This window comes from Varanus komodoensis, unplaced genomic scaffold (genome assembly GCF_004798865.1).
Source record: "Varanus komodoensis strain SLA01 unplaced genomic scaffold, ASM479886v1 scaffold26, whole genome shotgun sequence".
Taxonomy (NCBI): domain Eukaryota; kingdom Metazoa; phylum Chordata; class Lepidosauria; order Squamata; family Varanidae; genus Varanus; species Varanus komodoensis.
Window position 1 is genome coordinate 14,366,253 of NW_025335684.1, and position 26,237 is coordinate 14,392,489.

At 47.4% G+C, this 26,237-nt stretch overlaps 1 protein-coding gene across 3 annotated transcripts; it reads right to left on the minus strand.

The window, feature by feature from the left end:
- Nucleotides 1–8,073: 8,073 nt before the first annotated feature.
- On the minus strand, nt 8,074–24,845 carry LUC7L (LUC7 like). 3 transcript variants are annotated; one of them, XM_044433437.1, is made up of 11 exons: nt 24,641–24,845; nt 22,940–23,010; nt 21,832–21,926; nt 20,956–21,054; nt 19,570–19,680; nt 18,820–18,963; nt 18,157–18,333; nt 16,577–16,665; nt 15,265–15,294; nt 13,477–13,647; nt 8,074–10,049 (listed from the first exon to the last, which is right to left on the minus strand). In XM_044433437.1, exons 4-11 carry the CDS (start codon nt 21,049–21,051, stop codon nt 9,908–9,910), a joined length of 960 nt encoding a protein of 319 aa, XP_044289372.1. In that variant the 5' UTR covers nt 21,052–21,054; nt 21,832–21,926; nt 22,940–23,010; nt 24,641–24,845; the 3' UTR covers nt 8,074–9,907. The 3 variants fall into 3 exon arrangements, with proteins under 3 accessions (XP_044289372.1, XP_044289368.1, XP_044289371.1); XM_044433436.1 differs by lacking the exon at nt 22,940–23,010 and adding an exon at nt 12,384–12,445 and having other exon boundaries at nt 9,915–10,049; nt 24,641–24,831; XM_044433433.1 differs by lacking the exon at nt 22,940–23,010 and having other exon boundaries at nt 24,641–24,831.
- Between the last annotated feature and the right edge of the window lie 1,392 nt (nt 24,846–26,237).

A 26,237-nucleotide genomic window follows, 5' to 3' on the forward strand; every position in this document is an offset into this window, starting at 1 on the left:
AACCCAGTGCAATGCAGTGACCACTGAGGAAAAAGCGCAGCCCACATCTGCCAGGAAATGGGTGAGGATGTCTGTCAGTCGCTCGCAAGGTCGCTTTGTTGCCTGAGACAAAAATCGAGAGAGCATCCATTTTAGGCTGAACTCACCTGGAGCAAACTCCACCAGAAGGTTTGCCTCACAGACTTCATGCTCTTGTGCAGGTCCTGTTGGTCACAGATAAGCTTGATTTGGGAAGCAACCAGGATGGGTTGGCCCAGTGGGTCAGACCTGCCTGTTTCCATCAGCGGCACTTTTTTCCTGTCGCCCACACCTCCAACTAGCGCATGGAAAAACTAGCTCGTATGCTGGCTTGCCCAAATCGACGGGGCTCCGCTGTTGATTTCCTAGCGTGCCGGGGCCCTTCCTCGCCAGCCACGGCAGCAGCTTTCCTGCTCCTTCGCAGCACCCCAAGCGCCTTCCTGCTTATGTGCCGAGGGCCCGAGCGCAGCAGGTGGCAGCATGCCCATCGCGCAGGGCGGCTGGCTGCAGTGGCGAAGCAGAGGAGCGGCTCCGGGGGCTGCCGGGGGGCCACGCAGAACTTGGCGGAACTCTGAGGGTGGGGCAAAGAGTTGCTTTTACGGGCAACATGAACAGCTCCTTCTATTTTTGGAACTATCGAATGGTCATGCTAAAGCAGGACTTCCAACATGGGGCACATAGGCTGAGAACTTGGAGAAATCAGCAACGGATTCAAACAGACTCGAATTACTGTGAATCTGACCTGTGGATTCCACAGCTGACTGGTTTTTTCTCCATCATGTGGACCTTTCAAACATTTTTCTTAATTTTTTTGAGGGGGGATGTGTACAAGTCATTAATTTGCCAATATGCACTAATGTGCACTTTTGCAAGTGCGTATGTGTGACCAAACAAAATTTTCGTACAAAAATCTGATTCTCAGTGAGCGGTTGACAGCATGAAAGATACCTGACAATCTAAGAAAAATCTAAGAAAAATAGAGGGACGAGTCTTACTATCTAGTAAGACTTGTCCATCTAACCCATGGGCATAAATGTACGGTTGGACAGCTCTTTTGGTGCGCACCAGGCTCTCTACCCCTCTTGAGGTTGTTTCTCAAGATCTGTTTTGAACGTCTTTTCTTGAACTGGGAGGCTGCATATGGGACAGCGCCAGGCTTTCCTGAGCGATCCTCCCCTTCCCTGCGAGCAGAGCACAGCCAGGTCTTCTTGTGTTAAAGCTGAGCTGCTAGGCCGACCTTGTAGGGAAAAAGAAGAGTATTGCAGAAGTAATTAACAAAGAAAGCAAGCAAAGTTAGAATACTGCCCTTTACAAGGAGTGGCTTAGTGATACCAAGTTGATTCCAGATCAAATACACCCCCCCTTCCTAAGCAAAGGGAATTCTGCCTCGAAAGTGACCTGACTGATCTCCAGGGCCATTGGCCCGGGCATTCCAGCTGTGCATTCCAATCCCTCCTCCACGCCCGAATAGGAACACAAGTCCACATCTTTTGAATTATTCTGCTGCATTATATTACATCACAGCAGGAGCGAACCCAGCCGCTGCATCAGCCACCTCTGTGGGTCCCAAGCATTTGGGGCACGTGTTAGGGCTCGGGTCAGGCCCTGCTCCTCCGTGGCTCCTTTCTGCCAGCCCGACCCATTCTCCTGCTAAGGAATGAGCGTACTGTGACTGGCCAAGCCCACCATGGCAGCCATTTCACGAATGGGCAAGTTCCCTGTGAAAGCACCTGCGGCAATTGCAACGTTTCACTGGCCCAGAAAGGGAACCCCTGAGTCAAACGAACAGCCGCACTCTGCTCAGGGCCTACCCACCTCTGAACATGAGAACAAGCAACATCTCCAGGACTCTGTAAATTCTGCACAAGCAGCATTGTGGACCCGCACGCGGGGCCTTCTGGTGCACGCTCTGCACAGAGGATTCAAGGCCATCAGTTTTACTGCTTGTCGCAGGCTGTGGCATGAGACGACATTACATCAAGCCAACCTGCAGAGAGGATGTCAGAAACCACATGCTTGGGGTGGTGGGGGGAGGGTGCGCTCGAGTGCCGCACTCAGAGCACGAGGAGCAAAGGAAATGCTGTTTTTATGTGATTCCCTGCAGAGCCACCTCTCCTCCTGAGCCTGCACGAACTGGAATCCTTATGCAGTGCTGGGAAGGGACCACGTAACAGGAGGAGGGGGCAGGTTGTGGCACTTACTCTGCAGAAAGGGCAGCTTTAAGCAGGACAGGACCCGGGCAAGGGCTCAGTTGTCGTGCACCGAGTTGTCTAGCGCAAGGTGCAGCACCTCCAGGGCTGGAGAGGCAGATGCCAGTCCGCAGAAGTGCTGGTTGCTTATATGTGCCTTTGTGATCTAGAAACCAAACTGTCAGTGTCCCTGCTCCTCTTGCCCAGAAAGAAACAGAATTCTCAGCCAGGCTCTTTCCCCCTGAAGCTTTATCATCCCTCTGGCCCTTTAAGAACCTGAGCATCTCCACTCACCTGAGGTGGCTGCTACATTTAGTTGCAAAGCTAATCCCCTGTGGAATGCGGCTCCCAAGGAAAGCTACTTGAGGTCCATTCCTGCTAGCAGCAGCAACCCCTTTCCCTGCTCCTATGTTCAAGCCCACACCCAAGACCTGTGATGAGTCATGCACCTTTCTGATTTCCTGTCATCACCAATAGTTGCTGCACCATTGTTATGCCCCCTTTTCTCACATCGCTGTGACCATGAATACATTTTGTACCCATTCTTCCCTCATTATCTGCCCCATTTCTGTGTCCATTGACTAGAAAACTATAAAATACTCTGCATATGTTCTGGAAAGTTGTAGTTGGTGGGTGTACCGCTCCCCAACAGGTCTGTCTCTGCAGCAGGGTTTCCTGGATGTCCTCACCAATAAGCTGCAGAGGTTGGTAACACAGATGTCTCCCTGTGGATCTGAGCGTGCATTTTCACGGACTGCTAGTCTGGGGCTTTCTGACAGGATGCATGTCAGGGAGGATTTCCAGGTTCCCTCTGAAACTTCCTGCCCAAAGGGATTCACTTAAGCCTTAGCTGCTCTCCTTGTACGGATCCCTTTTACAGAACCTTCTGTTAATATTTAAGGGTCACTACTGATTTTGATGCCTTTAGCTGATATCCATTCTTTTAAAACCAGCCATGCTGAGGATGGTGGAAATTACAAGCTAAGACATCTGAGGCTTACCAAGTTCAGGAAGGTTGGTATAGGATTCTGTATGGTGTTTTTATTGATCCCATTATTTTAAACCTGATTTAGTAGGTCTCTGAAGGCATATGAAGAATAAATTGACTGAATAAGCAAGTACAGATCCTGGTGGATTGTGCATGTTACTTCTATAGCCAATGCTGGATCAAAAGGGTGATTGCTAAAAATACAGTGGCAGATTCTCCTTTGTGCACAAGGGGCGACAACTGTATGACTCAAAGGCGTACTAGTCAAACCTAAGTCCCACTCCACGCCATGCGGTTTATCCCTGCACAGGTGTTTTGAGAATTGCAGCCTCACGTGATCAGCAACTGTGAAAACATGCACACAAAATTGTAATTGAGATGAGGAAAGTGCATTGTGTGAACTTTCACAACCCTGAAGGACACAATCTAAGCAAAAATTGCATTACTTTCAAGCATTAAGCACTGCATCGGAGTCTCCCTTGAAGAGGCTTCCTACCTGAGCGTCTTTTCATCGGGTTAACTAATGTGGACAATTTTCGTGCATAATTACGAAGCAGGTATCCCTCCCAGCTGCCTGCGCTCTTGTCCCATTTGTCAAGTGCACAGGCCACGGGGAGCAAACCCCAAGACCTTCACCATGTATTTTTACTTATTTTCACATGCTAAAGCCAAACAAAAAGCAAGGAAGCTCCACAGCAGGGCCACGTCTGTGGCAACTTCTTCAGGGCAAGCTGCATGAAGACTCTGGCCTAGGGGTTCGCCCTCTGGTCCCCCCGGGAAAGAGGGACTGTCCAGGAGCGCTGAGGGTGGATCCTGGTTTGTGCCCGCAGGTGCCGAGGCCTGTTCTGCTTTACTTCCATGCAAACAAGGTCCACCAAAATGTGCGGCTTAACCCATTTCCGTTCCAGCAATTTATTCCTGCTGACTGAAAAAGGAACGTGGCTTTTGGCACATTGACCATGACTGCATCTTTTGTGTAGAATATGGGTTCAAAGTGTCACAAATAGTAGCGATGTTGTATGAATTTCATAAACTGCCTTGAGAAGAGCAAGGATGGGCTCAGGCCACACATACTTTTGAAGACATAAAAAAGTGTTCAATAAATAAAATAAACAAAGCCCCAACAAGCTTCGGCTCCTGCAATCCTTTGCTGTCATGAATGGCCAGCATCTGAAAGACACCACAAATAGTTGCCCATATCCTCAAACAGGTGTTCCTAACTAGCACCATCTCCAGGTTTCTGGGGGCCTTTGAGGGATGCATCTTCCACGGGGCCCCTTTCTCACCACCATTGTCCCCAGCAATGCTTCCTATTCTTCCCAGAGGGGCAGAAGACATCCTGTGCTGAACCCCAAAGTTCCAAGCAGGAATTTACAGGTGTGCATTCAAGAGTCAAGGGCCCATTCCTGCTTCCCCTTCTGGAAGAATGCAGGGGACCTTCCGGAGAGAGGGCTCTTGGGCCTGCTCCTCAAAAGGTGCCAGCACAACTACTGCACCTCTCACCGACTTTCTGTGGTTTAAAAAAGGATGGCAGAATGGTGAGAAAAGGTGGGCTACAAATGAAGGACAACGGGGTGCTCCCTCCCTCCAGCTCCAGCTCCGTGCAGGGCCTTCAGGAAGGACTCTCCTCCATCTCTGCACCAGCCACGGTTCCTGGCTGTTTCACTGCTTTCTTTGGATGGTGGCCGCTTGCCCACTGGGCTTGCTTGCATCAACTGGTTTTTTCTTCTCAGCATCACCCCTGTCTGGGCCCGAGTGAGGGGCAGAGGAACCAGCAGGTTGCCGTGGGGAAGAGAGAATTAGATCTGGGGGCTATTGCCCCACCCCGGCGTGTGGCTTCAAACATCTTTGGAAAAAGCTTGTGAAATGACAGAGGCTCTTTAAAGCCCAAACCGTCCATACAGCCCTTCGGCCCCAAGCTCATAACGGCCACTTACGGATCTCCAAAGACGGGGAAATGCACACTGCTGTCAACTTAGTTATGGTACATATGTGAGTGTGAGTGTATGAATGCATATGCAAATTTATAAATTATACTTTAAATAGAAATGCGATGCATTTTGCCCTCATATGGAAGGAAGCACCAGAGGACCTGAGTGCTGGTCTGTTCAATCTGCTGTCCAGAGGCCAACCTTAAGTGAGCCATAGAGCTGAAGGCCCTTTTTTTCGACTGGCATCAGACAGGACAGCATTTCGGAGAGAAGACACTATCAAATAAAAGATGGTTTTCTGGCAGCCCTTTGAGAGGCTGCCTTCTGAAAAAGGAAGAAAAGGAAGGAAGGAAAAGGCATTTGGTTGTCGCAGTTTCAGCCTCTTTAGTTTACTGCTCATAGTTTTGTAGCCCACCTGGAAGATGATTACATGCAAACCCCAGTTGTAAACTGACTCTTGGTAGCTTTACTTCACTGAAGCAACAGAGGGTCTTTGGGGCACCTTGAAGACTAACCATTTTATTATAGCTTGCACTTTCATGGACTGGAGCAGACTTCATCTAATAACTGCACTCCATAAAGCCTTTTTTTCAAAGTTGTGAATGGTTTGGTAATGCATGATGATAGGGGAATTTTTACTTCCTCCTTCATAGGTATTTTAATTTCAAACATAAGCTTTTAGTGCCACCCCATGGAATGTTCCAGATCACAGTCTAGTTACCACTTTCTTTCTGCTAACACTGTCTTTGCATATAAGCTCTCAGATGGGACTTCCAGCGGTGTTGGGTGAGATCCCGCCCCCCCTTTCCCCAGCATTTACTAGCCAGGCCTCATCCCTGCTCCTTCCCCAGCATCAGCTCTCTTGCATGTTGCACAGACCTGCAAAACGTGCAGCCCACCAAGACTCTGCACGTGGCTTCGCTTGGGATTCTTAAAAAACAGATTCTAAATATGCATCAGGCCTCATTCCAGCTGAATACCGAAATTCCAGTGTTCACACTTAGCTCCTTAAAGAAGAACTCCAGGCATCCAATTCTGTCTTTTTCTTTAAAAATGCAATTTCCAAGATGCATAGCAGAACCAAACCCCCCCCCCCCCATACCTGTTTGTCTGAAATAAGCCTCTTCCTGAGGGACATCTATGCCCATCAATTTCATCCAAGCATGAGAAACCAGGGCTGTGGGGAGAGGCATTTGCTGCCTTTGATACAAATCTAAACCACAGTAAGGGCATTCTCAGGTATGTTGTGAACTGAGCTGGCTTGAGCCAGGGGTCAGACTAGATGGCCCGGGAGACCCCTTCTGACTCACTCTGTTTCTATGTTTCTAAGCATCACCACTGCCAAAGTATATGTAGTTAAATTTTTAATAATGGGAGGCACCAAGATCTGGATTTGTACCTTTTGGATTTGAGTCAAAGCGGGTGGTTTCCAGCTGATCCAAGCTGAACAGGGCTGTTTTTCAAAGCACCTAATTGGGGTATACACTGAATCTTGTTGGTGCACTACATTTTAGTGTATTTAGAACTTTACACTGCCAGTGGCTTTTATTCCTCTACCTCTGCTTTTTGATGGTGCTGTTAAATTTTAAAAAGTTTTTTAAAACAATCTTATCATTTTAGGTTTTGTGCACTACCTAGAGAGCTTCAGTTATCGGGCAGTATAAAAATGCAGTATGACTGTTTAGTGATGCTGACACCTATTCACGTCCTTAACCCACTTGACTGTTAACAGTTTATGGATCTGTTGGATTCTTGGTACAAAAGCTTCGCTAGTCTTTCAAACTGTTACAACACATTTTGCCGACTGGATGGCAGTGCATGCTGACAGGTATCCCCCGGGAGTGTTTACATGCCACGTGTAAGATACTTGCAGGGATATTTGTCAAATTATTTGGAAGTTAATTCAATATTAACATGAATGCGACTACAGCAGTTCTCTGAAAGCATACCGAGTCACATAAAATAAATGCAACTGAGACACCCACCCACCAAAACACGTTTGAATGAAAATGCCCAAGAATAAGACAGCGTATGACACTCTCCTAAGGATGATTAAAAGGAATTAAATATGAAGGCTTACCTTCAACTGCACAAGCAGTTCTAGAGTTGCTCTGTTTACAGATAAATAACCAATTGCCTAACTCAGGTAACCAGCCTGAAGTTTTGATTCAAGTCTAAACCACTGTGACCAGGAGAACGGCTGTAAAAGCTAGCGCAGCTCAGCCACAGCAAAGGCAGGGGAAGGGGGATTTGGAGCACGGAAGTGCTGAGCGGGGCCCACGCAGCCCCTGCAAAGCACCTCCTGGGCACTCTCCTTGTCGAACCACTGGGCTCCCCACAGCTGAGCAAAAACTCAGAAGATGGGCTGTGAGAGCGAGCAGCAATCGGTGAGGGTTTAGTGGCCTCCCCCACGTATCCCTTCGGCACATTTAATCATGGCTGATAGCCTGCTGCAAACTGATGAAACAAACTAGGTGTGTGCGTGTGCGCACGCGCACACGAGTCCCGACATTGCACTGCAGAGTTGTCATGCAGTGTTATGTCAGGCAGCTTGGAGCACCAGTGTGGCCCAGTTGCTGTGTGTGTTGGACAGGGACTTTGGCGATCCAGGTCCCACTCTTCACGCAGCCATGAAGCCCAACGGGCAGCTCTGGACCAGGCACTCACTCAGTCTAGCCTTCCTCACAGGGTCGTTGCTTACCTTTGTTGTAAAGCTAAGGGAGCAAAGAGTGTGCAGCATAAATATGAAGTGCTGTCACTTTCACGGGCCCAGAAGTACTGCATCCTTCCCCAGAGGGCCCCCCCCCCCGCCCACTCCCTTGCCCAGCATGCTCACTGGAATCCAGCAACTTCCTCCAAGCTCGTCACTCAGCTGGGAGCGCAGAGGGCCAGCCCACCTTCTCGGGGAAGTTTCAAAAACAGAGCACCCAAACATAGCACGGTCCACTCCAAGACACAAAGATAAGCTTTTAATGTGAACCAGAACTGGCAAGAGAAGAGCATTTTACTTACATCTTTGTTACTTTGACCAAAACTCCTCAATGGCGAGAAAAAGAAGTGCTGCTAAGAATCAAAATGTTCACCTGCAAATACCGAGCATAAGAAGCTCCAACTCAGGGAGGGATTTCCAATACTTTGTACAGTGCGTGTGAAGCCCCGAGCCAGCTCCCCTTACTGGGCCCATTTCTCAAGGGGGGGCTTCCTAGGTCAGGGTGTGCCCAAATACCGCCCCACCCCTGTGCGTGCAGCTGTTGGTCTTAATCGGAATCAGGGCTGGGTCCCTCAGAGCAAACACATTTGCTTGGTTCTCCCCATCAGCAGCCACAAACATGTGAAGCAGAACACTTGGAGGACACACCCCAACTCCTTTTCTTAGCCAAGGTAGAATACAGTAGTGGCAGCAGAATGAAAAAGTTAGCCCTAAATATGCATTAAGATGAACATTAAATGTTAGCTCCTGCAATTCTGCAGTGAAGCACCCAGAAAAAAAAGAACTGCTGAGGTTGAGGGGGAAGAGAACGGACACACGGAACGGGTAAGCGAACTAGCAGTGAACTAATTAATTATACAAAGGAAAAAAGGCAAACATTCGAAGAACACTGCACACAGCTAATCTGCTGCTGCCTGTTTTCAATGATCACGTGTCCCTAATTCAGATGCTGCAAGCAGTCATTAAGATCAGTACAGCACGATGAAGATTATATTCCTTTCCCTCACGACTTTCAGGAAAGCTGTCATGGCAAGCTGCAGCCTCTCACGGCTCTCCGCAGTGCTGTCTGCTCAGCAAGCCAACCACAGGCTCCCCTCTCCCAGTAGCCTCACCATCATTCCAGGGATTGGGATGCTTGCTCACCCTGCAACAGGGTGGCCCATGCCCAGTCCTTGAGTTACACCTGCCAAAAGAGCAGAGCCGTGCCTGTTATTTCAAGAGTGGCTCTTAGCAGAACGGTTTGGAGGCGGCTCCCTCTTCAGGAAAGCGCCAGAGCATCAGCAACTGTGCACCGTAAAATCGTGACATCCAAATCAGGGTCTCTTCATCGGGGAACAAATGCTCATGCCCAGTGGATTCAGTACTTGCAACCTTCAAATTAGGACACACGAGATGCAGAGGAAGCCCAAGGATGAGAACAATATTCAAGCTGCAAAAATCCACACCAGTAAGTTGAGTGAGGGGCAAAATAATCCAAGAAACATCTATTTAAATTTTAATCGTGTACTAACTCATCAGGCTGTAAATACAACTACCGAGAAAACAAAACAAGAATACTATTGCCATATTGTACCACTGTCTCCAAACAATGTTATAAACCTAGCTGGCTGTATGAAGTTAAACCAGTTTGGCGTCTTTATATTTGCATAAGGGAAACATTAAGATGAGCTTTCCATCATTTAGAAATTGGGGGAGGGAAGGGGCACCAGCATTGCTGAGGCCTTTTATTATCTTATGAACTTATTCTGCAAATAGAAAGGCTAGTGACATTTTAAAAGTAGGCAGGCAGGGCATGAGCTTTTATGGCAAACTACGATCCCAATCGCAGGGCTAGCTTCCAGGGCAGCATTCTGCATGAACCACTAATCTGTGACAAGGACTGCCTGCGGGGTCGGTCTGTTCCTATTAAAAAGAGCCGCAGTCAATGGCAGGGAACGATTACACTACCAGCTTTGCTACCTGCAGAAACAATAGAAATTCAGAACTACAAAAGATGTGCTGTATTCAGTTAATATAAATGAGAAATTTTGCTGTGTAGAATGTTTCTCAAGAATATATACACCGCTGGAGTTCAGATCTCGCCAGCTTCCCTCTCTTCAGATCTCTTCGAGCGAGATTTGCCATTGGTGCCCTCGTGCCGTCTCTCAGAAGAGCCCTTCTCTTTCTTCTCTCTCTCCCGTGATTTCTCCCTTGAAGACCGATCTCTGGAAGATCTGAAGTACAAACCAAAGCACGCCATAAATGTTCCAGAACAAAAGGCATTCTCTATGCAAAGATGCCTGTTCAGCAATGGAAAATGGGCTTATCTGGCAATGAGACTGCCTGGCTGAATGAGAAAAGCCATTCCCCTAACTTGGTAGGCAAGGAAAATGACTAACCACTCAAATACAAGGCTGAGGTGCTATCAAAACCTGGACTTAAGGCTAGAAGGCTGTCTTCAAGTGAGCACATGGCATGCCGTCAAAACCAAGTTGCTCCATATATACAAGAACTTCAGTTACTGGTTAATGAGAAAATGCAATAGAGAGGAAAACAGGCAAATTATGACTTCCTTGCTATCACAAATGGAAAAGGTAATTCACAGTCTCCATATTTAGCCAAGAGAGCCTTGCACATAATTTGCTTTCGCATCAGATCATATCAATTCCTGCTTAAACAATGACAATCTCCCACAGCCTCAGAAGTGCCATTCAGGCATTCCATTTGGAAGGTGAGGTCCAGTCTGAGCAGTTTTGAAAAATATTCCACCCCCTTGCCTACAGCAAAGAGGCAAATGAAATTTTATGGGCACTGAATGAGCACCCGTGGGAAGACAGAATGAAGTGAATGTTACTGGACATCAGGTAGGACAAGGATCGGAATATGAAAAGCTGGCAGAAATGGCCCAGGCTCTCCCTTCAGCCAGAGAAAAACTCCCCACAACGACTGCCTGAGCTGAAACTCACAGTCAGTCTCACTGGTTTTGCTCATTTGCTTTGCTGCTCAGTCAAATTCTGATCTGTGACTTCAGCAGCCAACAGGCTACATTTCTGCCCAATTACAGAGGCTCTTCCTCTGGACCCTTCCTCCTCTGGTGGACAGAGACTGAGATTTCAGCCATTTCAGTGTTAGGCATCTCATATCTATGTGTGTTTTCATCCCACCCAAGAATGTCCTTTCAACTGCTCTCCACAGGGGCCCAGGCTGTGTTAGTAGTTAAAGAGATCCATCCTGAATTACTTCCAAATCCCCGCTTATGCGGGAACTCTCCAAGCACCACTTGGTCAATTTGGCCACCGTGCCAGTGGCAGGTTTGCTCATTTTACTCAAGAGCCCAGATTCTCTGGGTGGTTTACAGCAGCCTCAGCTCAGACGGGCCTGTGGGCAAGATATACTTGGTGGGCTCCCCCCCTTGAATGCCCCCCTTCCTTGCCACCATCACCACTGCGGGTCATGCGGCTGCTCACAAGAGAAGAACTGAGCGCAAGGTCGCTGCTGCACCCCCTCACTGCTCAGAGAGCAGGCACCCCGGAAGAGAACCAGGGCCAGGAGGCTCAGTGGGGTGCAGCAGACACCTGGGGGCCCCTCCCCACTGACTCCTCAGAATCCCTTAGGATGTGGGTCTTGGCAGGTACCCAATGCCACGAGCCTTGATCACCACGCTTCCTCACCTGAAAAACGAGACTCCTTACAGATAGCCGCTCTCACGTGGGCGGTAAGAAACTCCCCAGCTAACCAGGCCCCCGAACGTGTGAGCCCCCGCTACTTCCCAAGTCCAGCTTACCTCACTCAGTCCCTGCATGCTCTACCTGAGCTCTCTGGAAGAACAGCAGGATACAAGGTGTGACATTAAAGGATGAGGCGATTACTGCAATTGCATGCTCTAAGCACTACAGAAAAGACCCACAGGACGACACGCGACACTGGCGGACTTTTAGGCTGCTACGGGCGCGAGGGCGGAAGCGGGCACGCGTGTTCTGCAGCAAGGGCCAAATAAGGATAGCTACTCGTTGGACACAAGCTGCGAGCGACTGCGCAAGACGATCGGCAGCTTCCAGGGCAAACGGCTTCGTTTTAGTGGGGGCTCCCCCAGTGAACTTGGCCAGCAGAAACTGAGGCACTGCTTGCCCCTCCTTCCTCAGAAAAAAGCCATCTTCAAGCAGCGCTTCCATTATTCTGCCACGCTACACTGACACACTACAGCGCTGACACGTAAATGCATTAACCACAACACAAAGGTGGGAACATTCCATGTCCATGAATTCTTCAACCTTTTAACCCTCGTAAGCATAACTGCTTATCTGTCCGAAGTTGGATACAGGTTTAGAATGTCTGAATGTTGATCTTTTTTCAGTGATGACAACAAATGACAGTTGCTAGGACTGTTTGTCTGAAACCACAGAAGTCAACAGTGCCTTGTTTTCTTTTCTTTCCAGACTTCTGGTTCCTTCATATTTGTTTTGGGGTGTTTTTATATTCCAGAAAACGGCATTGATACAGTTCCTCCCCCAAGGGAACAGTCTGAGATGCACTAAGGTACATAGGAGTTTTCTGACGTATTCCCTTACCTGCTCTTTAGCAATAGTAATTACAGGGTCTTCCTCATTTCCTAATTGTCCAAACTTCTTTTCTTTATTGTTCATGTTCAAGACAGATTTAAAAAATGAATTTAGTATCTCAACCATGAGTCAAAACGTTTCCATACATCCCATTTCTTAGCAAACCTACTTTCTAATAATCATTGTTGCTGGCAAAGAAGAGGTAAAAATGCTCTTCTTTTTTCATTCGCTCATCTAGCCGGTGACATTATAAATCTGGTGGATCGGAAGAACTATGTTTTCCCAGGCTATGTGCAGTGATGCTGCGGCCAATGTGCTAGATTCAGCTGTATGGTCAGGACTCCAGGGTTTCCTCTTACGCTTCTCCCTATGACTAGAGGAACTACAAGTGGGATAACTTTTTGGAAGGAAAAACTGAAAGCCAAGCCTGGATATTCCTGGGATGGTTGTGGCTGTGCAGCATTACGCCATCCATGCGCATGTCAAGCCCACCCCAACAGCAAGTTCTGCTTTTCCACTCTGACACTTCCCTTAAACAGAGCGCAATTAAGCCAGTGTGAGACCGGTCAACGGTTACTTTCCCTCCAACTGGCGCTAGTGTCTTGGGCCTCTCCTACACAGCAATGAAAGTGCTTGCCTCTAATCAATATATGGATCGCCAACCAGTATCTTCCGTCTCCCAGAACGTTACTGGTTATTCCTCAGGTAACTAGCTCGCCTCTGAGCAGATGCAAGTGCTAAAAAGCAACAGCAAAGCTCTTGCTTGTCGGGGGCCAAGCTGGACTTATGGGTCTAGTACATGCAACAACCCATACACACAAAATGGCTTCTGAAGCTCATGGACCTTCCTAAGGACAAGATTTACCTGTCCTGCCTTGAGAGGTCACAGAAGTAAGAGAGAACAATGGCACGCCACTGTGGGCCCGCCCGTTTATGTTCTCATGTGAACAGGATCTTGAGAGGTCTTGGGCAGGCTTTGGACCAACCTTAATTTCTCTCACTCGTCAACTCTGTGTCCTGAGCTGAACTCGTTTCTCAAGACTACTCTATCAGCCAAACAGCTTTTCCCCAAGAGAATGATGGGCACAAGGGCTCGGCATACTTGTGTTTTGAACTCCGGTCTCTGGATCCCCGCCTGTGGCCTCGGCTGTGGCTGCGGGAACGGCTGCGGTGGCGCCGGTGCCTCTCTCGTTCCCGAGACTTGGAGCGGGACTTCCGTTTCTCACGGGACGCGGATCTTGAGCGTCTTCGCCTACGCTCCCGAGAACGAGACCTACGGCGAAGAAGGGCAGATGACATCAAGCTCAGCGATGGTAAAGCCCGTGGCAGGAGTCCAGCTGCCGAATCCTTCACTGCTGCTTTCGCAAGAAAAGCCCAATTCGCATTTTGGGTATTGCACAGCACATCTGCAGCTCAGCTTTCCTCCAAGGAGCTCAAGGCACCACATGCGGCTGTTTCGTTGTGCCACTCTCTCGAGCCCGACTGCTGACTAAGCCAATAAAGTGACAGGCTCCATGCCATCCGGTGAACTTCCTGACCCAGTGGGATTTGAACTGGGTCTCAAGTTCCTGGCCAAGTGCAAACCCACTTAACACCCCCAATCCTGATGGACTGGACTACAACTTCGCATACTAAAGCAAGCACACCCCGGCTTTTTAACTGTTTCCCCCTAGAAGTCTGATTATGCATCAGCCCGATGCCCTTCCTTAACTGTAATGTCAAGCAATGACTTCTGTGTGTCGAAAAGCCACCAGAGACCAGGCACTGTAACTGGGGTCACTTCAGCCAATATTTTCCGGTGGAAGTCAGTCAAACAATCCACTGAAAGCCACGCAGAGATGTACATGCCTGCACAAGCCAGCCTTAAATACGGAAAGGTGGCAACGCGCGAGAGGCCTTCTCAGTGTTAGCCCTGATTATGGAATGATCGCCCAGTGGAGCCAGATTGGCACTAATGCTGACTCCTTTTCAGTGGCAGGTTAAGACTGCCCTCTTCTCACAGGCATTCAATAGTAAGATGGGGCATTTACATCAGCTGTTTTGATGTCTGGCTTGTACCAAAACAGATTTCAGCCACTAAATTGTCCTTAAAATTCACACATTGAGCAATGTTGTGCTGCTTTTAATATATTTTTCAGCCATGTTTTCATGAATTGTTACGAACCCAGTGAGCTTCAAGCCACTGGGTGTTGCAGAAATGAAATGAGATAAAAATATTTTTGGGAAATGCTGTGATTCCCTTCTATTCAGGCAAGAATTTAAAGAGAAGGAGAATCTCATTTTAAGCAAGCCTACTTTTAAAAAACCTTATTAACAATGTTGACTTAACCCACCTTGGATACAGTAAGAGTAAGCCTACAAGGTTACAGTTACAACCTAGAAAAGGAGCTGGAGCAGGGATGTTTGAAGAATCTGCTCTGGGGAAGGGAATCCGTGCAATTCCCTGGGCTTGGCTCCCCAGACTCCAGCCTGCTGTCGTGCAGCCGTACCTCTGGCTTCCTGCTGAGCATGCCCGTCTGCACAGGTGCCAACCAAGCAGCAAGCCCACCCGGGCACTGCAGGTGGCCTCCCCTTTCTGTGCACATGGCTTGCAGGTTTGTTTGCTCTCCATGTGCTGTGGAAGATGGCTGCCGGCCATCCATGTGCTGGATGGAATGCTGGACTTCAATGTGCATTCGCAGACCTCCTCTAGGCCCGGCTTGCCAAGCATGAGAATAACCCTGGTAGGCAGGAGAGGGCTAGATTCCAGGGAGGACAGTCACAACCCTGCCCTGGAGTCTCCTCTGCTCTTGTTTAATACCCAAGTTTAGCAACTGCAGTAGGGAAAATAACACCAAAGGGCACCTTGCCCCACATCATGCAAAACAACAACTTCCCCATGAACACGTACCTTCTGCGATCTCTGTTTCTTGAGCCAGACCTAAAAGGAAGTCAGAGTATTAGTGAGTTTCACAGAAAGCAACAGAGAATTTGCTGACATGGTTACAGAAATTTTTCAACCTCAGCAGGATTGTTTGCTATAAAAGGATTTCACACACTTGAGGAAATGTCATGTAATCCCAGCAACAAGAATGAAGACAGTGGGAGGTTCTGCGGCTAGCTAAGCCGAGAATGAATTAGAAAAATGGATGTCAAACAACACTGGAGAAAGTTCGATTCATTTCTGGTCAGGCAAGGTGAGACCAACTGAGTTTTCGGAGTGTAGAACTCCGGACTATGGGTCACTTTCCCAAGTAATAACCTGCATGTTCTCAGCTCCACTTGTCCTCTTCTCCTTGGGAACTTAGGCCCTTAAGAAACAGAAATACATTTGCTCATACTAATCTACATATGTTCTAAAGTCTCCGTGTATATGCCCTTCACATATATAGAAGGGATATATAGAAAGGTGAGAGAAGGACAATCAATTCCAGGGAAAAAACCCCGAGGCAGGCGGACTTGAAGGGTGAAGCACATCTGGGAAAAAGGCCACCTCATCCAGGGGGATCACCTGTATCTGAGACCATGAGGGCTTCTGCAAATGCCCAAAGCAGGCAGGGCGGTGGAGCAGAGGGTGCCTCAGAAATCTGGGGCTTTGAAACCACCAGCCATGGTGGGCCACCTCCTTACGCCACCTCTGCCCTCCAAAATCCCACACCACACAGCGCTGCCTCACTGGCCCAAGAACAGCCATTTGTAGCCTGGTGTGCCGCACACTGCCAGGCCAGGCCAGTTCCAGTCCCAGCGTGATGCCTCACGTCCCTTCACCTATGCTGCTCTGAAGCCACGCCTCCTCCGCAGAGGCTCCTAATCCACCTGGACACCCATGATCCTTGTCTGGGGTCTTCCTCTTACTGCCACCTTCAAGGAAGGCCCAGCGAGTAGTGGCAAGGAGCGCCCCTAAAGGAACAGGGTTCCCAAAAACCTTACGGGCACCAACTCTCCTGTCCTTTTGGTGCCAGGTTAAGACTGCCTTCTACGCCAAGGCATTTATAACAGCTTTAAATCAGATACGGCAGCATTATGTTAGCCCTTTAAGAGGTCTTGTTGTTTAGCTTGTCTTAGCTACTTCAGCTGCTTACATCCTGTTTTTATTTTTTTTAACATGTTATAGTGAAATATTTCTATTGATATCTGTATTTTATGAACTGTTGCAAACTGCCCAGAAAGCCTCAGCTATTATGTGGGACAGAAATAAAACAACAACATTTCAATCAACTCACCGTTGTCCCATGCGCTCTTCTCGCTCTCTTTCTTCTCTGCGCCTCAAACGGTCCTGGTTTCTCTTCTCCTGTTTTTCTGCTACTGTTTTCTAGAATTAAGCAACAATTCTTGTTAAGTGCAGCTGTCTCCTACAATGCAGGGATTCCAAAGTTTGGCAGATAACACAAATAAACAGATGACCTCCTTAGCAAGGATGTGCCATTAAACAATTACCTAAATGCAGCAGTATCAATCTTTATTACTGGCTGGGAACATGGGAAGCACTGACGGTCATACAGGTTGTCTCAGTAAGGAATGGCCATGTGCCAAACCCGATGAACAAATTATGAATGGAATGACATGTGCCACTGCAGAAAAAGAAGTGCTGAGCAGGTGCATGTGGGTATGTGCGTGAGAAAAAAGCTCCCAAGCAAGAACAACTTCCAAGAAAGTTCCAATGTGCAAGCCAACAGAAGCTGATGCTACCACAGACCACTCCTGAAACTGTGTCCCGCACAAGCAAGTCCCACACAAGATCACCATGGAACTCCCGTTTGCGACAACAGTGCTCTTCTCCACCTACTGTCCGTTTATCTTTGTCTCGATTTCTTTCGGGAAGAAGCCACTCCTCATTACAAAGCTTTACTGTACAGTAATTCACAACGGCGTAACATTTCCACCACACATTTCAAGGGAGAAGAACACTGCAGCTAGGTCAGCTGGGACCAGCCCGCTTCCTCCCCTTCCAATGTTACTTAATGCACAACACTTAGGAGAAGTTTGGTTGTGAGAATAAAATGGACAGCAGGGAAATATAAGCTGCCTTGGATTCCTTGCAGGAAGGAGGCGGGCATAAGCTTAATAGATAAACCATAATCAAGCAAAAGTGACAATATTTCAATGACTTGAACCACTATTCCTGGTATTTAACTTCTAATCTTGATGGTTTCAGATTTAAAGACAGTATCAGCACAAAAGGAATACAAGCATATCTACTGATACTACTCTCTGGCTTAGTCAAATAGACCAAAAGACTTTAACTTCAGCTTAATAAACAAATCATAGTATTTTATTTGAGCTACTCCTGAAGCCAATTCGGTGTCAGATTAGGCTTTGATTTTAAGCTAAGGTGTGGTTCACACATGCGCTCACCTGGCAGCTGCTGGGCTGCTACAGCAGAACTGCCACTTTGCCTCATAGAATCCCAAATGCAAGGCTTTCAGCAATATCAGTTCACACTTCAGGTTGCAAATTATACAGCAATCAAGCGTAAAAAGATCAAGCCAGGCACCTACATGCACAGACTGAAGCAAAACTAGCCACTGCTTACGGGACTGACACAAGCCATAGGAAAAACGGGCAGCTGTTAGCTCACTAAAGATGCAGAAATGAAAGAACACAGGAAACTAGCTGCCTTCATGCTGTTCCTCATCCAATCCAATGCCATCTATTCTAACTAGCAGTAGCTCTCCATGGTCTTGGGAGGAAAAACATTCTTCTCCTGATCTTGCCTGAACTTTTTAACTGCAAATGCCAGGGACTGAACCAGAAAACGTCCTGATGGAAGGGACGTACTGTGCAACAGAGTTACAACCCTTACCCTCAATTGGTCCAGTTTTTCCCGGATCTGAATAAAGCCCAAATGCAATTTGCCTCCAAAGTGATCAGCAAGCCGGCGATCGTTGTCGTGGAGACCGAGATATGCAGAGCAGACCTCACAGACACGCAGCTTCTGTTGCTGAAAACTGGAGGCAGGCATTGAATTACGGTATTCTTCCTGTGGAAGAACAGAAAGAGCTTAGCATAAAATCTTTCCCAGCATGATCTTCTTCTGCTGTCATCTCTTCTCCTTAACCAATTTCTCACAAATATCTAACGAGTATTTTTATAGTTACCAGAACACTCTTTACCACAATTAACCTTCTAGAACTTCCACAGAGCCATGATCCAAGCTACAGCCCAGTTCACTAGGCAGAGATTCTGGCTTTTAGGATGTTCTCACAGCCACAAAGTTCATCATTGCTCAGAGGATGTACATAATTTATCCTCAAGCTTAGGTCAATCACGATTTACATACAACGTCACAGAAAATAATCAGACATTGCAAACAGTGGTTAAACAGCTTCTTACTGATGCTTCACTTTGGAAAAACTGACGCATTTTGCTTTGATATGGATTATGCACTTTTGCTTTCCGCTATGACCTTTGGCTGATACAGGTACATCAAAACCACACATCTGCATAGTGAGAGCGCAAAGCAAACCTCTGCTTCTTTCTTCTTTGCTCGAACTTTGTCAACTTCCATCAGTATCTTCTGGGATTCATCCACATTCCCTTCAGCTCCCAGCTGCTCAGCTTTAGCCAGAAGCTTACCAATGTCTTCATTCAGCTCATGCACCTTTTCTGCCTGGAGAAAGGAGAAAGGGTCTTTCCATAAGCAAGCTATACCTTTACCATTTTGCTTTACTGTCAGGGCACACGATGGCCTTCATTGCTTAGGGAATACTGTTTGTCAAAGCTGCCATGTACAAGATTCAAGGAAAAGGTCAGCCACTTGAAATCTACCTTCTCAAGCATGAGTGGAAAGCTGGGACACAGTAAAGGAAACCGTATTGTTCACAAACAATTTATTTAGAACTCGATGTGCTAATAAACCATGTAAGAAATCCTCAAAACTGTTCCTTTAAGACAGGCTAACACCTAGTAATATTTTATGCTACAAGCTGCATATTCCAGCTTCCTACATGAGTTTCACAGTAACCTGAAGTGAAGTGTTCCATGTTAATTGCTCAGCCACTGAACATTTCTGATACTCCTGCCCTAACACGATGGCTGAGTGCAGAGGACTAGTGGATGGCCCGGGAACACTAAATGCTTCAGTCGTGCTGAGGGGACCCGATCAGTCTGTTTAATAAAAGATCACTGAGCGTTTCATGTCACAGCAGAGCAGGATGCTAACTATTAAAAGAAAATGTCCCTAGTTCAGGAAGGAACCAGCACAGTGTTGAAATACCTTTGCAGCCACTTCGGCACTGATCTCCTCCTGGGTTTCTGCAAGTCGTTTCTTGGCCAGTTCGGTCCTTCTGTCACACTCTGCGATGAACGACTCCAAGTGATCCATTGCCTGTGCACACATGAATGGACAGAGCTGCCATCCCGTGCATTTTACTTTAAGATCCTTCCCTGAGAAAAGGCTCACCATGGACAGGTTTGTCTTGCTCACAGAACAAATAACCCTATTTCATTACTTCCTAAACAGCAATGTGGGTAAAAAAAACCCAGATGACCACATTTTTGGAGATGGACTCAGTTCTGAGATACAGAACTGGCTCCAGTGGCTGTACACACACAGCAGTAAGGCAAAGAATTCTGGCTTGAAGTTCACCAGCTCTCAGCTGGTGCACAAGGACTGTGTTCCAGTGTGGCTCTGCCTACCAGCAGGAGTAGCGCTTCCCAGGCATTCCGCACGTAACTGCATCTTCTGAACTGGAGTTCCTAGCTTCTCGTGCCCAAATTCAAACACAAATCATCAACCAAGTACAACTGCTTTGTGATTATGGCTTCTAAAGTGAAAATTCCAAGAGCTAAATTACAGATGATGCAGTACATTGGGATGCCTGGTTAGCTTAGTGGCTTCTGTTGCTGGGAGGCACAAATGGCCTACATACACGGCCATTTAGCTCATAAACAATAAGCTGGGCTTCTCTGGGATTCTAGTTCATTGTTTCCTGCAAACAAAGCTATTGAGATGGGATCCTCAGAATAAGAGGGCACAGCCACTCTCCTATGTAGGCAATTGTCTCAGGTTTCCTGCACTTGGAACTGAGAGGATGAATTTAAAGCTAAACATTGACTGCATGCCTGGCAGGTTTCGCCCTAACTTCTCTCGGACAGTGCAACTGCAATTAATTCAGGCATGCAAAGCCACAAAACTGCAATATGGTCTGAAGGCACAGTAGGCACCCATCATGTTGAAACCAAGCAGCTCTGGGACTGGTCTAAGATTGAAGGAGACATGACCTGGGAACCACATGGAGCCACCTTGAGTTCCACAATGGGAGAAAGGTGGGATAAAAATGTAATAAAGAAATACTGGAAGCAACAGCCAGTACAAATGAATAGATGATACTGCTTTAGGGGGGTGGGGAGCTCGAGGAACTTCTTAAAGCTGTTCAGTCACCAGTTACAGATTTACTCATAAAAATCAAGTGTACAATGTTAAGTTCTTATTTGATGACTACCATCTAGAGCTTCACATATTCAATAAATCACTGAATGTTTTGCAAACAGCAGCGAGATGCTTAGATAAATAAGTAGTCACAAGACTAGAAAGAATGTCAAACTTACTGTTCCCCAATCTGTTATCAATGTAACAATACCAGCAACACAAAGCACTTACGTCCAGCTCAAAGAACAGGTCCCTCTCTTTACTTGCAATCTCATAATCTGCTCTTAGTGCCAAGTCATGAATTTTCGTACATTCCCCCAGGTCCATCCGCTGTTGAAAAGGTGAAGAAAAAAAGAAAGCAAGCAATGAATCCAAGCAAGATCTTTATAGCACTGCAAGCACAATATTTAATCACCTACACAGCTGTCTGCCTCTAATCCCATATTGTATTCACTAGGGCCACACAAAAAGAGAATGAGATACAAACCAAAGTTTCTAATTCGTATTTGATGTGATGAATTCATGACCCATGAATTCGCTAAGAGGCTTTATCCAAACTCCTCTCAGGCTCAACCCTCCCACTGAAATATGGGGCTAATTAGGGCTGCTTTAAGGAACTCAATGACATGATGCAAGTGATCTGCTTTGAACACTGGAAGGTGTGTTGCTTACCAGCTTCCAGAGGGCAGCTGGATGGTTAACGTGGGAACAGAGCGTTGGAGTGCACAGGCTCCTGGTCTGATTGAGCAGGGCTCTTAATGTTATTACATTGCATTTCCATCCCACCTTTCTTCCTCTTGCAAGAAACCCAAGGTGGCTTGCATAGTCCTCTGCCACTCCATTTTATCCTTATATAAACAATCCTGGGAGGTAGGTTGGGCTAAGAGAGAGTCACACAGGGATCCTCATGGGTGAGGGGGGACTAGAAGCCAGATCTGCTGGGACCTTAGTTCAGCACTCTAACCACCACACCATACTGTCTGTTATGATGCAGTTATACAGACTGTCCCCATGCATGTTTTAAGCAGCTAGCCAAGCTACATATCGGGCGGGGCCCGTGACAGTGCTGCTTCATCACACACTGTCAACGCAAGACAGGGCACTTACCGTCCCCGCAAGAATATCATGAGGGCAACAGTCCAGGAGATGGCTCTTGCAGACCCGTTCATCTGTGAACTTCACCCTTTGTCTGGTTTCATCTCCTGAAATTCATGTTTGGTTGTAAATATGAAAAACATTAAGAATGCTGACTAAGAAAGGTAAGCCGTGGTATGTTTTATTTTGCCTCAATATGCAGATTAAAATACTTCACGAACCCCAGAACTGCCTGGAAAGCTACGAAAGCATAAATTGTGGAATATTATTTTTTCACAGCTGAGGATCAAATTAAGCACAGTACTTAATGCCACAGGCACAAATTACTATGTATGCTGCTGACCATAATTATGTCCACAGCCAAACATCTATATAAAAATATTTTTTTAAAGACCAAAAAGGGCAATCTGGATCCAGAATGAAGGCGGCTTTTTTCCTCTGGACAGAAAACAAAAGTCCAGAGAAACTAAAACCCATACTATCTGAAGGCCGTGAATCACAAGACAGACCCAGAACCAGAAATTTTAACAGGTAGCCATGTATTAATCCAGTATTTTTTGAGTTAAGTACTGCTGAATTGTACATATTAACACACAAAGACTTTCTAAAGGCCACCAGAATGTTTGGCGTTGGTCTGAAAAGTAGAATCTGTCTTATCCCTCCCCTTTCTCCACCCACAGAAAACATCGTACAATTGGGAGCCACTTAAAACAAGCAAAAACCAAAAGAAAAAAAAAGTTAGTTAATACACACTGCGAGCTCCAACACATACTATACCCATCTGCATTCTTCAAGACCTCAGCTGCAGAATTTTATGCCCGCTGTTGAAAAGTTTTAAAGGAAAAGTTTTCTTGCCCATACCTGCAGTAAGGAAGTCAGGGGAATGATACATAAAAAGTAAAGGCAAAGTGGTAATGTATGTGACAATTGTTTTTAAAAAGCTAGTCTGTGTATGACTATAGATCAGGATTTGCAAGCATCCAGGATTAATGTTGTGTCTACTGAAAATGTTTTTTTTCTTTTTCCTTCTTTTCTAAGCTACACTTTTAAAGTTACTTGTGAAAAAAGCAGCAAACACTTTTTTTTGTTATAACAGCTTTAAAAATTGGTTGTGACTCACGGCTCGATGAACATGAGGCTTTTCTGCAACTCCCTTGCAGATTGATGTAGGCAGGCAAAGATACACTGAACCTTTATAAATAAAATAGAGGGGCCACAATTGTTCAGTTTGTATGAAATAAAAATATGGGAAGCAATTCAAAAGCAACTCAAATACACAAAGAAAGAACGAGCACTTATTCACTTACGAAACAAAGTGCAAAAAGTTATCTGCAGAGTTCTGCAAATGTGCCAGGCTTTTAGTTGCCGATTCAAGTGAGGAAGCAGATACAAACCTTTTCAGGAATGCACAGCTTTTCAAGGGCAATAATATTTTCCTGCGGCACATGCTAAAGTCCTGTTTCTATGCAGAACAGGCCTACTTCCGTGTTTTTAGACACGAAGCATTACCTCTACAGGCGAGTCTACAAAAGAAAAGCCTCACCATGTAAAACCAGAGGAGTCAAGCTTTTAGCTCATCACACAGAGCTATAACTGACCAATCTGGCATTTAAAGCCTTATGTTTTAAGCAGTTTCAACGGCCTTAAGCTATATAAATTAATGTAATATGTATTCCTTGCAGATGTTTTCCAAAGAGCCCTAACAATGTACTGAATACACTGGAGATTTTATGTTACTCTGAATGACGGATGGTTCCCCTTAACACTGCACCCGTGTTTAATGATACTGAGGGACTGGATGTTACATGTAGAACACCACCACCTGCTTTGGCAGGTCTTGGGTTGGCACACCTAGAAGATGCATCGATGAAGGTGCAGGGGGACTTGGTTGTCCTGTTTAGGCACGTGTGCCTGAAGAATTTTACCACCCACATGATCATGACCAATGCCACACTGGCCAACCTGACACATGGCCAAGCTTTAAACTGGGTGGACCGGTTTGACCTTCAGCTTGTTATATTATGCTCACCACTTTTCTTTGGAAAAAATTATCTGTATTCCTAAGCAATAACTTTGGCTCAAACTAAACAACCCTCTAGCCCCAACATGCTTAGAGTGGTCACCCAATGGCTACTTGGGAAGTCCACAGGGAGGGCATGAAGGTAATACCCTTGCCTGAATGTTCCATGCACCTGAAATTTAGCAGCACAACGCCTTCTAGAGGTGAACAGCTGCTCGATGGAGGAATTAATGAAAACCACTAACAGAAGCTGCTTAATGATACTCCAGGTTTAAATCAAATTAACAGACGCTAAATCCCATCCCAGAGTTCCAGAACGATGCCGATGCCCGATTCTTAATCTGGGCAGGGGCTTCCCGCAGCAGAACCAATGTCAAAGGCTTAAGGCAGGAAACTGCGAAACAACAAAGCAAAGATTAAAAGGAGAGTGCCTCTGAGCGTATCTTGAGTACTTATCCTTCACAGATTTCAACCTCCCAGAACTTCCTTAAGGATTTAAGATTCGAGGCAAACCTGAGGTCTAGAAATGATTTTTTTAGCGGGGCGGGGCGACTGAGAGGGCGAGTATCAGCGCTATCTCTGTCAGGGGGTGGCAAAAGCTCGAAGCGCCAAGAGGGAAGCGAGAGGAGCCGGCAGAGGAAGCGAGACCCTGCTTGGGTGGGCCTGCGGCGAGGCACCGGCGCGAAGCGAAAGGCGGGAGGTGCCTCAGCCACGGCGGCGCTCCCGCCACGCCGGGCCGGAGCCGCTTCCTTCCTCCTTCTGTCCTTCCTGCAGGCCCCCGACTCGGCCGCCCCAACTCACCGTCCCGGGCCGTGCCCATCAGCTGGTCGAGCAGCGCCCGCATCTGGGCCTGGGCCGACATGGCGGCAAAGGCGAGGCGGCGGAGAGGCCCGCGTCTCCTTGGAAACCAGGGAAGGCGGCGCGGGCGACGGGAACCCGGGCCACGAGCAGCAGCGCGCCCCTCGAGCGGCCTCCTCTAGCTCCCCGGCCGTCGCAGGGCACGATGGGAAGGGCCAGGCGGCCGACGCCGCTGACGTCACTCTGCTCGCCACTTCCGCTTCCTCCTCGGGTCGGCCCGGGCACGCGGTGCGCTCCGGGAGTTGTGGTCCAATTCCGATTGGAGGCTAGCCTTGCCACGTGCCTCCAAAGAAAGCAGCTCTCCTGTCGGATTTGGACTTCAACCCCAGCATTCCTGACCGTTGGGCCTGCTGGCAGGGGCTTCTGGGAGTTGAAGTCTTTTCTTTTTTAAATCCGAGAACGCAGCTTTCGCCTTCAGGCCTGAGGTGGAGAACTTCTGGCCTTCCAGGTGGTTTAGCCTATGACTCCCACGACCCTTCTTGCCATCAGCTACGCTGCCTGGGGATGATGGGAGATATCTATTTCTTTATCAGAATACTTCTATGCGCCATATACCTGAAATGTAGAAACATAGAGACTGAGCGAGTCAGAAGGGGTCTCCCGGGCCATCTAGTCTGACCCCCAGCTCCAGCCAGCTCCACTCAGGACATGCCCACCGTGTGCATGTCCAGCCTATCTTTGAACACCCTCATTGATGGGGCCTCAGCCACCTCGTGGAAGCCCATTCCACACCCTTGGGGTCCAACTGTCAGGAAGTGCTTCCTGGCATCCAAATTGAACCTTGGTTCTCTGAGCTTTGCTCCATTGGAACACTTCCTGCCCTCCTCTGCAGGGGAGAACACCTCCGTGTGGCACCCCCAAGCGTGCCTGTATGTCGCCAACAGATCCCCTTGGAGTCTCTTCTTCTCCAGGCTGAAGAAACCCAGTTCCCTCAGTAATGTTGGGTCAGCTGTCTGTGTTGATGCTTTTATCGCTATATTGTTGTTGCCTTGTATTTCTCAAATAAAATGCTTGTTTTAAAGTCTCCCAGAAGGGCTCATATATGATCAATTGCACAGTAAGGTGTAGTGTTTAGAGGGTTTGGCCTGAGATTCAGGAGATCCGGGGTCTAGTCCCTGCTCAGCTGTGAGGCTCCTTAGGTGACTTTGGGGCAGTCCCTGACTTACCTCTGAGCTGTGAAGATAAAAACTGCCTGCCTGTGTCTTCAAGGGACCTTGCCTCCTAATGGAACCCTTATTTGTGAAAGAGGGATTGGTGGACAGGAAGAGGTAGGCATTCGATTTCAGGAAAAAAAACCCAGACAGGAAGATGCATAGCTGGTGGAGCAGCAGGAAGTGCCACACCTGTGGGCAAAAAGCCACGCGGAGTCTGGGGCAGCACACAAATGTAATAATAAATACATATTCCAGGGGAACACTTTATCCAGAGAGCCAGTGTGGTGCAGTGGTCAAGCGTGTGGGACTGGACTCTGGCAATATATAGTGGTTCGAGTCCCCGCTCAGCCATGGAGCCAACTGGGTGCCTTTGGGCCAGTCGCAGA

What these genes read in the sequence shown, in the direction of transcription:
- LUC7L (XM_044433433.1), bottom strand. Translation starts at nt 24,701, where the DNA reads ATGTCGGCCCAGGCCCAGATGCGGGCGCTGCTCGACCAGCTGATGGGC. An exon ending in GATGGGCACGGCCCGGGACG is followed by an intron (nt 21,927 to 24,640) that starts GTGAGTTGGGGC and finishes CATGAATTTCAG; the next exon opens with GAGATGAAACCAGACAAAGG. An exon ending in AGAAACAGAGATCGCAGAAG is followed by an intron (nt 13,648 to 15,264) that starts GTACGTGTTCAT and finishes TCTTCGCCGTAG; the next exon opens with GTCTCGTTCTCGGGAGCGTA.